This window comes from Perognathus longimembris, chromosome 2 (genome assembly GCF_023159225.1).
Source record: "Perognathus longimembris pacificus isolate PPM17 chromosome 2, ASM2315922v1, whole genome shotgun sequence".
NCBI classification, from domain to species: domain Eukaryota; kingdom Metazoa; phylum Chordata; class Mammalia; order Rodentia; family Heteromyidae; genus Perognathus; species Perognathus longimembris.
The window spans coordinates 12878669-12895788 of NC_063162.1; the positions used below are offsets into that span (position 1 = coordinate 12878669).

General features: G+C 36.0%; 1 protein-coding gene across 3 annotated transcripts in view; it reads left to right on the forward strand.

The window, feature by feature from the left end:
- Nucleotides 1–17120, forward strand: part of Ccdc186 (coiled-coil domain containing 186) — a 32321-nt gene that overhangs the window by 3629 nt on the left and 11572 nt on the right. For all 3 annotated transcript variants that reach the window (XM_048338209.1, XM_048338210.1, XM_048338208.1), the window contains 5 exons: nt 4793–5487; nt 7800–7926; nt 9560–9688; nt 10976–11188; nt 12341–12460. In XM_048338209.1, coding sequence (XP_048194166.1) covers nt 4826–5487; nt 7800–7926; nt 9560–9688; nt 10976–11188; nt 12341–12460 — 1251 coding nt within the window. In that variant the 5' untranslated portion in view covers nt 4793–4825. The remainder of the gene's footprint in view (nt 1–4792; nt 5488–7799; nt 7927–9559; nt 9689–10975; nt 11189–12340; nt 12461–17120) is intronic.

A 17120-nucleotide genomic window follows, 5' to 3' on the forward strand; every position in this document is an offset into this window, starting at 1 on the left:
TATGTTGATGCTTTTTTGTTTTTTATTCTGACTTTAATTGCCCTCAGAACTGTTAGAACTGATCAGAAAGATAAGTTACTCTTTCATTCATGCTACTTTATTTGGGAAAAGTGTATCACATTTTTTGTTACAGACTTTACCTACAAAGGAAGAAAACCATTAGGAGGAAGAACAGTAGTAGTCCCACAAGCTTAATTTTCTTATCTTAATAGACATTATTAGAGAAATCTGTAGTGGACATTGTTGGGAACAGGAATGGTATGCAATTAAGAGTCTCATGCTGGGCTGGGGATATAGCCTAGTGGCAAGAGTGCCTGCCTCGGATACACGAGGCCCTAGGTTCGATTCCCCAGCACCACATATACAGAAAACGGCCAGAAGCGGCGCTGTGGCTCAAGTGGCGGAGTACTAGCCTTGAGCGGGAAGAAGCCAGGGACAGTGCTCAGGCCCGGAGTCCAAGGCCCAGGACTGGCCAAAAAAAAAAAAAGAGTCTCATGCTCTACTGACTGAGCTAGCCGGGGATGGTATGCAATTAAAAAATTTGTAGTTCATTGTAAAAGGTATTTGTGCTCAACTGGATTTTTTTCTGTAGTTTCTGATGAAATGCTGACAGACTTTAAAATAATGTAATGTTAAAATATTCTATGAGCTATAGTGCTTTATTGGCAGCACAATACAAAGATTGAAAAGATTTAACTTAATATGTATTGGTTCATTGCACCCCTGGTATGTACCATAAGAATTGTCTTTTATTATTTACTGAAAATTTCCCAACACTTAAAATAATAGTAGCTGCTCAATATTTGTAAGGTAATTAATTAGGTCTTTGGAGTTATTTCTGAGTTAGTACCTTTGTCTGAAGTTTATTTGGAACCTGTTACCAAATATCTGTAGTTTACATTGAGTAAATGCTTATTGTATGAAAATAATTTTGTAGAAATTTGAGAGTTTTTTAAAGAAATAAAATGCAGTTGCATGCAGGTAGCTGTAATCTTAGCTACTTAGGAAGATCAGATCTGAAAGATCTTAGTTGGGCAGAAAAGTTGTCAAGACTTTCATCTCAAATTAAGCAACAAAAAGCAGGGTGGAAAGGTAACTCAAGTGATAGAACGCTAGCAGAGCAAGTAAACTGAGCTAGCTCAAGTTTCTCATTTCAGGCCCTGTACCAACCAGTCTCCCCCACCCCCACCCCCCCAAAAAAGAAAGGAAAAATGTAGGGGAATGAGTTCATGGTTGGCATTGAGGCAAGTAATAGTTTCTTGACCAGTTGCCTACAGCTGATGAGCTCCAGTAAGAGCGAAACCAGTTCTCACCTGTTGAAATAATTTTGAAGTGTGAATTGGTCCTGTAGTACTGTGTCAGAAACAGAAACAATTGTGGGGGGAAAATGTTTCAGTTAAGAATTTTCTGACTAATATTTTATTTTATTGTCAGTCTTGGGGCTTGAACTCATGGCCTGAGTACTGTCCCTGAGTTCTACTTGTTCAAGTCTAGCACCACTTTGAGCCACAGTTCCACTTGCAGTTTTCTGGTAATTAATTGGAGACAAGAGTCTCTCTGCCCAGGCTGGCTTTGAACCATGATCCTCAGATCTCAGCCTCCTGAATAGCTAGGATTACAAGTGTGAGCCACCATCATCTGTCTTATCTGACTAATATTTTAAAGACAGTATTTCCCCTTATGAATAAATAAGTTACTAAAAGATCAAACTTTCTTTTACTTCAAAAATATGTATACTGTAATCTATAGTTTTGATTCATACACACAAACATATCTGTGCTTTGAATTTGATTGGTACAAACACTTCTTAAAACTATTTGTAAACAAATCTCTAGTTTTACCTTTTGCTGGCTTAGTCTACTGCTAGGCTATTCTGTTTCCAGAAGCATTGATGACAGCTTTCTTCCCAAAAGAAAAGCTTGGTCAGCATCCATATTGGTGTACATCCACATTACCAACTAGAGGCCTGTAGAACTCAGTTGATTGCAGTTTCTCCTAGTTAATTGTGGACATGATCAAGCTTACTGCCTTGTTTGCTCTTGCCTGTTCCCATACCATTCTTGTATAGTCATCTATATATACAGACAGAGATAGATCTTTGTTAACCCCCTTCTTTTTCTTTGGTCCCCAATTAGTATTCATTTGAACATCAATTAAATTTGCAAGCTGCAGAAACCAATTTATATGATGATATTTTCAAAAGCTATGGGCGTATTGCTTAGGGAAAGTATAGAAAATACTTGTCTTTATTCAGTCTTCCTTGATATGCAGGAAACAGGTATTTCTTTTACCTAGTAGGATGTGAAACATGTTTTTGTTATTCTGTTCTATCTTGCTCACTATACCTACTCATCCACTAAATGGTGTTTGGTTGAAGGTTGTTGGTTGAGCAAACCCCAGTGGTTCCTGTCACCATTGAGATGGAATTGCATTTGCAAAATGAGGGCAAATTTTGTGTTTTGGCCTGCTTTGGGTTCAGCTTTCATTAGTATGTTATACACTAGTTATGATGTTTAAAACTACTTCAATTTTGGATGTATTTCTAGATTGGTAAGATTTTAAATTCAAGAACATACTCATAAGGTTTATCTTTGGTTTTGAAAGTAGAGATTAAACTCAGTGCCTTGTACTTCTAGGCAAAAGCTCTACCTCCTAAGCCACACACCCAGTTCATAAGTGGATTACTTTACATAAGTTAATATACCCGGCCATTGTCCCTGTCTGAGAATCACTTATAATTTCTTCTTAACAAAATCCACTACTGCTTAGAAGGACTTTCAGGACTCTCCCCAACCAGTCTCTTACTATATCTCATCCTCTGACCACCATCTGTAACAAGCCTATGTAGATCCTACAGTAGTCCTTTCCCCTCATAGAGCTATTCAAAAGTTTAGTATTAATGTTTTTCCACTAGGATACTCACATCTGGAATTATTACATTCCTGGTTTCTGTCAAAACTGTCATCTCAGTTTTTAATCTAACCTCAGTATGGCATTAGGAATTCATCCACCTTGTACATGTGTGGTTAGTGTCTGACAAAAGAAGCTGACATCTGATTAAAAACAGTGCAAGATTGTATATTTACCTATGTGTAAAATTTTGAAGTTGACTAATCGTCACAAAGTAGCCATGGGATAGGAACCTTTGTAAAGAATATAAAAAAATAACCTTGTCAGATTAATTTGAATGCTTTTATTGACCTAGGCAAGTAAAATATGGGTTCCATTTGATTTGCAGGGAACATAGTTTTAGTCCTGATTAGAATGATTGAAGGAAAAAACAAAGCAAAACAGGTTGCTTCATGTATCTCTGCCTGGGTGGAAATTAATATCTACTAGGGGTCCTTTAAGAGCTGGGTTATAGGTTGCTGTGTCTTGTTATTTATTGCTTCTTCCTGCCCCCTAGCTACTGAGATTGAACCCAGAATTTCACACCTGCTAGGCAAGCACCCCACCACTTTGAGTTACATCCCCAGTTCTTTTATTTTCATTTTGTTTTGGAAACAGTTCTTGCTACCTGCTGCAGAGGCTGACCTTTAACTTGAAATCCTTCTGCCTGTGCCTCTTAAATAGCTGGGATTACAGGCATGTACCACTATACATACCTACCTGGCATGCTGGCTTTTGATTGTTTTTGTTTTGTTTTTTTGTGATTGTTTTTGTTTTCTGACTAAATTTTGATCATAACTGATGCACAGTGTTATCTTGGTTTGTGGCTTTTCTTCTAGTGCTTTCATTGCTGTCTTTTTTCTTCACAGATCTTACAGACCCTGCAATACAGTTTGTCTTTCCTCTCATAGAGCTAAAGGAATTCTAGCTATTCTTTAGCACTAATCCTCTAGTTATAAGAATTATTCCTTACATAACACTTTGAGAAGATTATTGAGAAATGCCAGACTTCAGCAGAAAGTAATCAGAGAAGTTGGATGACTGCAGAGTAGAGGAAAAGACACTAAGATTTGGCAATGCCACACTGGTTGTAGCTAACTTGAGTTGCCTGTCCTGTACTTAAATAAAATTAATTTATTTATTGTCAGAGTGATGTACAGCGGGGTTACAACTTCATATGTAAGGCAGTGAGTACATTTCTTATCAAACTTGTTACCTCCTCCATTTTACTCCCACGTCCCCTCTCCCAAATTCCCTCTTCCTCAGTTGCACAGTTGGTTTACAGCATATTGTCCTCTAAGTATTGCTGTTGCATTGGTTCGCCTTTTACCCTTTTGTCCTATACTTGTTGTTGTTAAAGAAAGACTTTCATTAAAAGAATTACTACTATGTTGAACATGAACTATACAACTTGCTGGTGAGGATGGGAAGGAAAAACTGGGAGAGAGCAAGGGAAGGGTGACACTATCCAAAAAAAAATGTACACATTACCTGACTTATGTTATTGTAACCACTCTGTACATCACCTTTATAATAACAATAAAGACGGCAATTAAAGAAAGAATTAGGGCTGGGAATATGGCCTAGTGGTAAAGTGCTTGCCTTGTATACATGAAGTCCTGGGTTTGATTCCTCAGCACCGCATATATACAAAAAGCTGGAAGTGGTGCTGTGGCTCAGGTGGTAGAGTGCTAGCCTTGAGCAAAAAGAAGCCAAGAACAGTGCTCAGGCCCTGAGTTCAAGCCCCAGGACTGGCAAAAAAACAAAACAAAACACCAAAACAAAGAATTATTACAGGTAAAATAGTAGTCTTGGTTATTATTCCATGTCAGATAATGTATAAAGATGCATAGGGTCTTTAGTTTATTTCTTTAAATGGTGATGTGATATTTTTATTTCTTAGATGTAAAACAAAGATCGGAGCAGATTTGAAGAAATGCAAAGTGAGTTGGAGCCAGTCAGCATGTCAGAGGCAGAGCACGGAGCATCCATTTCCTCTGATACACATGTTGGAAAAGCATCTGAACTAAAAGAAGACTCATGCAATTCATTTTCTGGCGATGATGAAAGCGGCAGATTGGAAAATGAATTCAAATTAGTATCACTGAACTTGGACACAGTTTTGCACCAGCCTCATGAACACAGTAATCAAACTGAAGTACAGGAAAACTGTATTCTAGATCATAGTAGAGATGAAGATTCTTGTGCTAAAGCAGACACATGCCCAGAAAATTCTGAACAAGTAGATAACTTCCCTAGTGGAGATTTTATAAAGCAAGTACCAAAAACAAGCGAAACAGAGCAGACAGTAACACAAATATTGGCAGAATTAAGGTCATCTACATTTACAGAAGCTGCTAATCAAAAGACTTATTCAGCAAGTCCTTATGATACAGACTGTACGAAAAAACTTATCTCAAAAATAAAGAATGTTTCAGCATCAGAGGATTTGTTGGAAGAACTAGAATCTGAGCTCTTATCTACAGAGTTTGCAGGACACCAAGTACCAAATGGAATGAATAAAGGAGAGCATGCATTAGTTCTTTTCGATAGGTGTGTACAGGACAAGTATCTGCAGCAAGAATACACAATAAAAAAGTAAGTTTTTTTATTTCATTAGTCATTTTTCCCCCACAGGGATATTAGAGATTGAATTCTTTTAAGGAAAGCAACATCTTATCTACTTTTAATTCCACAGGAGCTGTGAACATGAGGTTCATCAATAAAAGTATACTTAATAATTGAGCAAATGTTTTTGTAGTTAACATAGTATATAAGTCTAAAGAATAGATACTGTAAATAGTATATGCTTATTTAAGAGCCATCACTTTCTATAGAGGACTCAGTCTTTCATTTTTGAAAAATATGTGGAAGTATAATGTTAAAATTAGAAAAAATAAAAAGGAAATTAGAAATCATGAAACAATCATGAAACTTAGTTTTTTCTTAAAATTCTTTTGTAAATTCATTGGTTTAAAGAATTTAAATTTAGAGAACAATTGATTACCATGCAATAAATAAGACCATAGATTTCACCTTTTCAGTTCACCTGGATATATGCAGTTAATTCTGTTTTAATAATAGTTTGACATTATTTAGCCTATCTCCTAATAGCATCAAATGGGCCTGTGTATTTGATTTATATAGCAAAGTGATGAATAGGCTTATATATTTTTCTTACAACTTTCAAGAAAAGAGAATAAAACATGCTAAGTCTGACTATATGCTAAGTTTCAAAAATATGATAAACTTTTTAAAATTACGAAGTATGTATAAAAAAGGAGTTCCACATGTTAAAAAAGGAGGATAGAAGAAAATATGCAAATATTGCTTGATCAGAAATTGACATTTCATGATCTCCCTTCTTCTAGACTTTTAGATTATTCTTCTCATTCAATCAGTTGTCCCTAGATCAGTTCACCACTTTGCTTTATCCAGTGAAGTTTTAATCTCTTTAAATGTTCAAGGGTCCCTTCTTTTTAATTTCTGCTTTTAGTTTTGATAAAAAGTTAGAGTACATAACATACATTGAGTGTATAGTTCAGTAGTGTTATGTATGTTCACATTATTGAACAATCTGCAGAACTTTCACTTTGTAAATCTGAAACCTTGTACCCATTAAGCACCCCTTTCCTGTTTGTTTCCTGTTTGCTTTCACCTGCCCCCAGCAGCCACTGAGTTGTATTGTTTCTATAAATGTGACTACTCTTGATAACTTCATGTAAGTGGAATCATATGGTACTTGTCTTTTTATAATGCTTACTTCAATTTACATAATGTCCTCAGGGTTTATCCGTGCATGTGTGAGAATTTTCATAAGGACTGAATACTATTTTTTCTGAAGCTACACCTCTAGCCCCCCTGTGGCTTTATGAACTGCCATCACCATGGTGTACATTAGATACTCAAAATTTACTCATCTTAAACCTTAAGCAGTGTCTTTCCATATCCTCCGCTTGTGTCCATGGCTGCCACTGTTCCATTGAGTTTCTACTCCCCTACTTTCTAATGCATCAGTGTTACCATCCAAGGCCCAGCCAGAATTCTTTTTTTTTTTTTTTTTTGGCCAGTCCTGGGCCTTGGACTCAGGGCCTGAGCACTGTCCCTGGCTTCTTCCCGCTCAAGGCTAGCACTCTGCCACTTGAGCCACAGCGCCGCTTCTGGCCGTTTTCTGTATATGTGGTGCTGGGGAATCGAACCTAGGGCCTCGTGTATCCGAGGCAGGCACTCTTGCCGCTAGGCTATATCCCCAGCCCACCAGAATTCTTAATTAAGAACAATTACCTGATGGGATGTGGCATATAAGAATAGCTTTTTATCTGGGCACCAGTGTTCACACCTATAATCCTATCTACTCAGGAGGCTGAGATCTGAGGATCAAGGTTCATAGCCGGCTTGGGCAGGAAAGTCTGTGATATTCATCTCCAGTTAACCACCAGAAAACGGGAAATGGCTCTGTGGCTCAAAGTGGTTCTAGTCCTGAGCAAAAGAGCTCATGGACTAGGCCCTGAGTTCAAGCCCCAGAATGACAAAAAAAAAAAAAAAAAGAAGAAGAAGAAGAAGAAGAAAAATTTGGGGCTGAGAATGTGAAAGTGTAAAAGTGCTTAACCAGAGAATGTTCTGTAAAGTATCTGATGTATGAAGCAATGATGTGAATATGTTCTGAGCTACTTTTTCTTCTGTGGACAAAATTAGTCCTAATCTTAGAAGTATAGTCATTAGTGATAGTGTAGAGTCACTAGTTCTGAGAAATACATCATTATTTAGGTGACTTTTGTCCTGTGATAAATTTTATTACCAAAATGTTTGGAATGTTATCTTACTATAAACATGGGCATTTGCTTCATACTTTGTAAGTGGGTTATATATTATATCTTAATTTTCTCCAATTTATTGCCTTTCATATTAAGATTAATTAAAGAAAATAAGAAGCATCAGGATCTCATCTTAGACATTTGTTCAGAAAAAGACAATTTGAGAGAAGAACTGAAAAAAAGAACAGAAACTGAGAAGCAACATATGAGCATAATTAAACAGGTAAAAAGATAAAACTTTAAAGACTAAATTTCAGTTTATAAAATGTATTCCTGAAAAATTGTGTATAAATTCAAGTTTTAAAAGTTAAATTATGTCTTAAATACAGTGAATTGGTTGGTATTTAAAGCATTGTCCTATGAAGTAGAAATTATAGCCTTATTTTCTTTTATGTAAATTCTTATTTTTATGATATGTGTGAATATTCTGCATATAATAGAAACATAGTCTACTGTGTTCAAATAATAAACGTGACAGTTTCATTTGGTAGCTAGATTGGTTTTACCAATTAAGAGAAGACACAATATTTAAAAGTTTATATCTGCATTAGGCTATATTTATGCTTATTAGGTTAGTATGGCTCCATTTCTAGTATTTTGATAAACTGTGCCGAGAATTGGCTCTCATAATTTATAGAGTACATCTGGCTAGTTGGCTTCCCTGGGTTGTTCTCCTTTTTAATGAACACAAAGCATTGATCAATGAAGTAAATATTTGGACTTTATACCAACACGGAGCTGCTATCTGTGTGAGGTACTTCTGTGAACAGATTAGAAGCATTCTAGTTTTAAAAGTACTGTCACTTAGTGGGGAGGACATGTTCTGAAAAATGCATCATTAGGTGATTTCTACCTTGTGTGAATATCACACAGGATTCACTTAACTAGAATTATTAATTTTCCATTTGTTCCTTCATTTCCATCAGATTTGTTTAAGACTCTTAGAGTCTTACTCTGTAGCCCAGGCTGACCTTGAACTTCTAGTCCTCCTGCTTTGACCTCATCTGAGTGTTGAGATTACTGGTGTGAACCACCATGCACAGTTTATCTTTGGGGGGGGGGGAGAGAGAGAGAGAGAGAGTGTGTGTGTGTGTGTGTGTGCGCGTGCATGTGTGCCTGTGCATGTGTGTGCCTTCAACCCATAATCATCTTACCTCTGCTTCCCAAGTGCTGCTCCTGAACGCAGCATGTAAATGGGTTCTTTTCTGTTGGTGGTGGTTATGGAGTTTGAGCTCAGGTCCTGTCCTTGAGCTTTTGTGCTCAAGGCTAGCACTCTACCACTTTGAGCCACAGCTCTACTTCCAGTTTGGGGATAGTTAACTGGAAAGAAGAGTCTCAGGGACTTTCCTACCTGGGTTGGCTTTGAACTGTGATGTCAGATCTCAGCCTCCTGAGTAGCTAGGATTACAGGCGTGAGCCCCAGTGCCTGCCTGGAATTTGTTTCTATTCCACTCTGTCAGTTTCTCCTTTTGATATGATTACTTAATCTACTGTCATTTGTTGACAGCTGGATTTGTATCCGCCAATTTGCTGTCTGTTTTCTATATGTTTCTTTTTATTGTACTCATATTCTGCTCTATTTTATTTAACACTAACCAAATGTTTTCTAATTAGCATTTAAATTTTTTATAATACTTTCACTATGTTCCTTTGAGTTATTCCTTAGTAGTCTTACTATGTATTTCTTTTACTGAATCACAGTCTCTGAATTTATATTAACTTTTTTCTAATGAGATAAAAACTGCTAACAATTTTGAATCTCATTATTGAATCTCATTATTCATTACTTTCTTTACCTTGTGTTCTATTGGAGAGAGGTACAATAATTTATAATCTGAAAATCATTTTCTTTACAGTTAGAATCAAGAATAGAGGAACTTAATAAAGAAATTAAAGTTTCCAAAGATAAGCTAGCAACTCAAGACATTGCAGCTAAAAATGCAATTCAGCAGTTACACAAAGAGATGTCCCAACGGATGGAACAGGTATTTTTCGTGTCTGTTTAAATTTGCCAACATGATGACTCTCTTACTATTAAAATTAACTCTTAGACTATTTTAATGTCAGTAGTATATTAAGAATAGATAAATTCAGTTTTATAAATACCAACCATCCAAAAAATGTTGAAGCAATCAATACAAGATATTTTAGTTATTAATAAGTGTGGAATAAAAGAAAGTCCTTTATCTGTATTTTGTTTTGTTTTGTTTTTGTTTCTTGCCAGTCGTGTGGCTTGGACTCAGGGCCTGAGCACTGTCCCTAGCTTCTTTTTGTTCAAGGCTAGTACTCTGCCATTTGAGCCCCAGCGCCACTTCTGGTCTTTTCTATGTATGTGGTGCTGAGAAATTGAACCCAGGGCTTCATCTATCAGAGGCAAGTGCTCTACCCACTAGGCCATGTTCCCAGCCCCCTTCATATTGTACAAGCAATGGGTCTTTCACCAAGCTAATTATTGATATTTTGTTTATTGTATATACCTGTACAATTTGCACATGCTTATGTGTACATCTTTATACTAGTCTGGTTTTTTTTTCGCTATAACAAATGCCTGAGTTTGAGTAGTTCATAAAAAAAAAAAAGAAAGCTTTCAGTTCTAGAGTGCAACTTGTAGAGAATAGTTCTGTTATTACCTCTATTGAGTTTAGAGTGCTACATCTCATTCACTCTGCTAGTGATCTTGCTGGCCGAGCCAAGCTGGAAGTTGAAGGTAAGAGGGTCTGTTAATATGATCCATGATGATTGTTTTCCAGGGACACAGAGTAAGGCAGAAAAGAATAAGAAAGCAGATCTGGAAGAGTAAGTGGAGTAACTGTAGCAATCAGAAGAAAAGCATAAAAGGAAATATTAACCTGGCACCAGTGGCTCACCTCTGTAATCCTAGCTACTTAGGGGGCTGAGATTATGAGGATCTTTTTTTGAAGTCAGCTGGGGCAGAAATATCCCCAAGACTCTTTATCTCCAGTTAGCTAGCAAAAACCCTGAACTGGAGGTGTGGCTCAAGAGGAAAACATCAGCTGTGAGCAAGCAAACCAAAGGAGTTGAAGGCCCAGAGTTCAAGCCCTGGAATGGGGGTAGGGAGAATGCTAGTGTTTTATCATTTTTCCATTATTTTGAAACTCTCCTTTACCTCAAAATTTTATAACGTCAGTCCTGAGAATGTTGTTGAACTCCTCCCCTCCAAAAAAGTAAAGGAACTTTTGAGAGTATAGGAAAGTATTATTTATTTTAATATATTTTTATTTGAAAATATTTTTATTATTTTTTTTCCAAAGGCCAATAAGAAATGTGAAGAAGCACGCCAGGAAAAAGAAGCAATGGTAATGAAGTATGTAAGAGGTGAGAAGGAATCTTTAGACCTTCGAAAAGAAAAAGAAATACTTGAGAGAAAACTTAGAGATGCAAATAAGGAATTTGAGAAAAACACTAACAAAATTAAGCAGCTTTCTCAGGAGAAAGGACGCTTGCAACAGCTGTATGAAGCAAAGGTATAACTTGTGCCAATGTGCCTCATGTAAAATTTATTTTCTACGCTTTTCCTTAATCAAATAATAGTAACATGATTAAACATTGAAACAGTCATTTTTATTAGTTTTCCTACTAAGAACATGAATGTTTTAGAAATTGTAGTATCTCATTAGTTGTCTAATAGAAGGGTTGCTAGGGAAAAGATGAAGTATTGACATACGTTTTAACTTTTTCTTGATCTTTAAAAAAAAACTTTTATAATCTTTCTATTGGAAAAACAAGTCTATGTCTTAAGACTATATATAGGGGCTGGGAATATGGCCTAGTGGCAAGAGTGCTTGCCTCATATACATGAAGCCCTGGGTTCAATTCCCTAGCACCAGCACCACATATACCGAAAACGGCCAGACGTGGCGCTGTGGCTCAAGTAGTAGAGTGCTAGCCTTGAGCAAAAAGAAGCCAGGGATAGTGCTCAGGCCCTGAGTCCAAGACTGGCAAAAAAAAAAAAGACTATATATAATTTAGTAAAAAAATATGTATATAGTAGTAGCAAATTGTGAACAGTTTTAGAGCAAGACGTATAATTAGGTCAAAATCTTGACTCTTTTTTTTTTTTCTCCTTACTTTTCTGGTGGTGCTAGTTGTTGAACCCAAGGCCTCTCATACATGATGGGCAGGTGCTCTCCTGTTGATCTACAGCTCTAACCCTGGCCAGAATCAAATTTTTCTGTTTTCACCACAGAATACAATTTACTGTTTTCTTAAAAACATATCTTCTTTTTTAGATGCTATCCTAGAAGATTAATGAGTTAGCTGTTCAGAATCCCCACTGTTAACTTGTAGTTTACAAGTACTGTTACTTTCCTCAGGAATTCTAGCAAAACCTATTCAGTTCAAATTTCATTTTAATGCATGCCAGTTAAGAATCACAAGTATGCTTGTGGTTTAACACATCCAGTTAAGATATGAGTGCTATTAAACATGTTTTCGTTCTATTTAGAATTTTACTGCCCTCTGGAACCTTAAATGAGTTTTATGGCTGGCTGGCCATAATGTAGCAACCCTGAATTGTAGTGTTAATGCACAGGAATCTATTGTTGTTTTGAGGGGGTCTAAAGGATTTACAGATGTTTAATTGCTCACGTGAAAAATATGACCTAATTTTATTTTAGGAAGGTGAAACAACTAGACTCACCAGAGAAATAGACAAATTAAAGGAGGATATCAACTCTCACATCATTAAAGTAAAATGGGCACAAAACAAATTAAAGGCTGAAATGGATTCACACAAGGTGAGTAGTACTATGACAAGTGAAAGGTTGGAGTGAGTGTTAAGAGCAGCACTAGCAGGAATGAGCCATGGAGCCTACTTCAGCTACGTTTTTTTTTTTTTTCATTTCTTTATTGTCAGAGTTAGTTTCATAGGTAAGGCACTGTGTACATTTCTTACCCAACTTGTTACCTCCTCCCTTATTTTTTACTTTAGCTGTTACTGAAGAATAACTTGGAACTGAATATTGGACAATTATGGAAAAGATATTTCATTGCATGACTTACATATACTAAGAGGGTTAGAATATATATTTATCATTCATAGTTTGTAACACCCAAGTTTACTAGGTTCTGTACATTTTTTTTTTGGTATACACAATTTGGAGGTAACTTATCTTACCAAATTAGAAGTAAACTCTGGAAATATTTAAAATACCAGTGATGCTAAGACTCTCATAATTAAGAAATGTGACCTCTTATTTAAATATAATGAGCATAATATAAATAAGTTCTTTTTACTGTTTTAGTAATATATTTCCATTGATATACTAGTAAATGTGTGTGTGTGTGTCTGTCTGTGTGTGTGCACACATGCACGTATGTTTTGCCACAGATTGAACAGCTCTAGCTTATAAATATCATGTTAAAGTATATACATACATGTACATATATATGTATATACATATGTATGTACACATAAATATAATGAGAAGTAATAAATGCTGGTGCATGACATAGTTTGAAACACAAACTTACCTTGTATTGGCAGTAGTAATAATCTGCAGTTGATAGGATGTGAAAAAAAAAACCAAACTCTGAAATGTGACTGAAACAAAAGAAACAGGTAGGGATATACTAGGTTTCAAAAATAGGCTTAATCTGTTGAAAGCTATTACTGTGGGTTACCTTATTACACAATTCCAAATTAATAGAACTATTAATAGCCTGTGGGTATTTGCATATTAGTATCAGAGGAAACTGTATGTAGGCAGTTAGTGAATCAACACTGGCCATTGGTAGGTTAGAGAATAGTAGATTCTTTCTAGTCTGAAGCTGACTGATGACTGATCAGCACAGGTCTGTGCTAGAGATAGAGAAAGAACTGCCATAGGGGTTTAGACTTTCTCTTTACTTTGGATTACAGAATGCGGAATTGAAATTGCAAATCTTTAAAGACAGCTTCTAACAGTTTAAGTTACTTTAAGATTTGAACATAATACTTGAACTAATATCCAATGTCTGTTGCCTTTTATCTTCATATATTGTCCTCAGAGACAGAATCCTGAAACCTGTTGGAATATGAGCAATAGGAGAGGAGAACATACAGATCTTTGAGGCTTGTGTGTTTAAAGATTGTGTGATATGAGATTTATAGTAGAAGCTGTGAAGTCTGATGAAATTACATACCTTCTCAATAGGTTAGAAAAGTAGTTTAAAGCAGACCTCTATATAGTTACATAGTATAGATTGCCAGAAAATAGCCTGGCATGTGGAAATCAGATACGTATCAGTACTTTTTAACTAAAGGCACTTCATAACCATCAAACAGCTCTGTGCGCATAGAGACAGTGCTTACAGAGTTATTGCTTATAGAGTGTCTTGAACAGGCCCCTGCTTACCTGTATTGATGGTAGTGGTTGTGAGAGTCTCTGCTAGGATACAAGATGTAATCATGATCTGGCAATAGAAGCTGACCCTTGAGAGTTAGGATAGAGACATATGAACCTCAGTACATTTTTCTGGGGTCTACCCAAGTCTTAAGTGCTAACCCCAGAGTTCCGTGGATTACTGGATTCATGGTAAGCATTAGCTATCAGATATCCAGTCCATATTGCCAGAACTGAAATCTAGACTAGATGACACTGAACACATACCTAGCCATCAGGTCATACTATAGAAATGAATTGTTCCATTTCCTTACACTTTGGGATTTAACTAAAATTGTGAACATCTAGCCTCTAAAAACAATTGTAGTGAATAAATGAGAGTGATGTACCTCAAATATCTGATCATCAACCTGGACACTCTGATTTTATCTGCCTGGCCTCAGAATCAGATGATTTTACTGCAGCATAGGTATGGCTGGCAACAGATAGATATGATCATTTGGTCACATGATTTGGCTGTGCTGGGTGATTGCTAAACATTTCTGCCTAAAAAAAAGCTACAAGTGTGGAGTCTTGTAGATTAATACTGCAACTAGACCAGAGGATATGCTAGACTAATACATTGTAGGCCTAATGTATGACTGGGATTCCTTCTACTAAAGTCACCTAAAGCAAAACTGCTGCTTAATACATTCTTCTGCTTACTGTGTTTGTTGTTCATGATGGTTTTATACTTAAATAGCTTGTTTCCTTATAAGGCTCACTAACTAGAATTTAGAGCTTACTTCATATGAGTTTTGCTATTTCATCCCGTTTAGTAAACTATATTTTATGTTCCTGTCATTGCTATAGTCTCTGTATTTTTTTTACTGTAGTATATTGTGAAATAACAAGGTCCAAATTTATCCTCCTACTTTTAAAAAACAAAACCTGAAACAGAAATTGAGAAGTTAAAAAAAGAAAAGACAGGGAGGAAGTGGTTTTGAGACTTGTGGTAACTTGGCTATATATGTGGTGATCCTTGAGGAGAAGGAATAAAAAATGTAGAATGTGAAGGCTTGGACACAGGAAAGGATCCTAAACAGACTCTAGTCTCCCTGACTTGAAGAGACAGAGGTCAAGGTGTTGGGAACAGGGAAGACGGGGTTTGAGAAAAGAAAAAGGAGAAGAGCCAGAAGTCCTTAGTGTTCATGCCAGTTAGGAAATGTTTGTATTTTCACCAGCCAAAAAGAAAAGACCTCTTCATGCATAGGGAATCAAGTAGCCCTCAGAAAGGTACTGCTCATAGTGGGGACCAGTTACCCTTACACTAAGGTCTCAGATCTACCTTAAACAACTTTAAAATAATTTGTTTCAAGTAAATTAACTATGTCCTTAAAGCCCAAAAAACATTTCAATGAATATAAAACTTCACCTAAAAACATACAACTTATGGTTTGGCATCCAGTGGAAAATTACAAGCTTACAAAGAAGCAAGAAAATACAGCATAATGACAAAAATATAGTCTCTAAGAACAGGTCCAGAAAGTAGAGGAGGATGTTAAGACATCTATTGCTCAAGGAGATAAAGGAGAGCATAAGTATGGTAACTAGAGCCATGGGAAACATATGTGAAAAAGCAAGTTGATATGTCTGAGATGAAAAATTAGGTGAATTAACAGATTAGATACTGAAGAAGACAAGATTATTGTCTTGTATTGTAAAATACATATGTGAAAAAGCAAGTTGATATGTCTGAGATGAAAAATTAGGTGAATTAACAGATTAGATACTGAAGAAGACAAGATTATTGTCTTGTATTGTAAAATACAGTGGTGGAAAATTATGACTCCAGATTTGTAATTCTACCCAGAGCTACAGATTCACGTCTTCAGCTATGTACTTGATATCTGACCTCTTGAATGATTTATGCTTATCTTGCTATATGTAAAACTGAACTAATAATGTGTCCTTTCCCTCCTTTGTTTCTCCATCTTGATAAATGTCAATCCATTCTTAGTAGTTGTTCAGTCCCCAAACTTCGTATTTATCCTTATCTCTCACAGTCATCACAAGCACAGGCAATATTTCAACAAACCCTGGCTTTCCTAGCCTTCAAGACTTTGCTTACCTATCACTTTTCTCAGTGCTCAATGATACATTTCAGAGCTACTCTGTCAACACCTTCTGCCCAAACTTTCTCATGTCCTTGTTTTATTTTTATTCTTTGGTGCTTGTCACTAGTCTTAATAAACATGTCTTTTACTTAGGTGTTTTATTTATTACTTAATTTCATCATTAGAATATCTTCTCCATGAGCACAGTGATTTTGTCTTTTTCATTTTCAGTCTATTTCCCTGGATTCTAGAAGAGGGCTTCATGCATAGTAGGTGCTTAGTGATGACAGAACAAATGCAACATTGTCAGTTCCTAAGCACATGTAATGTGATTATTATATTTCCTTTATTCAGACTTGTATTTCATGCTTATTTAGCACATAGGAATCTCTCAGTTGCTATTTTTTGATTGAATGAAGTGAGTACCTTCTATATGCCAAGCTCTGTTGTAGTTTAGGATATGGGGCATAGAAAGTTTTTTCCACTCCTCTTATTTAGGCTAATATTAAAAAAAACAACAACAGTACTTGAAAACAATCCAAATTATTGCTTATATTTTATCAATGATACTGAGTTTTAGTGTAAGTCAATTTAATCAAAGACCAGTAACTAAAAATGTATAACAAAGTACTTATTAATTGCATCCTATTTTAAAAAAAAGCATAACAAGGATATAAAGCATAGATACAATGAAATGGTTCAAGAAATAAAGGGAAAGTCAATGGAAGAAGAATTTTTAAAAGGAGTAAAGCGAGTAGTATATGGCTGAGCAGACCAACCATACTTAAGCAGAAAAAGGTTATTTTAGAAGTTTCTTTATGATTTTAACAAAAACCAGTTGAACAGGTAATAAATGACAAGTATCGACCTAGTTGCTCTTCAGAAGTTACTCTGTGAGGAAGCGTAGGCTCTAGTATAGGTTGTCAGTTGTTAGAAACCGCAGCATGCCTAGGTTATGTCTACGGGAAAGCACATAG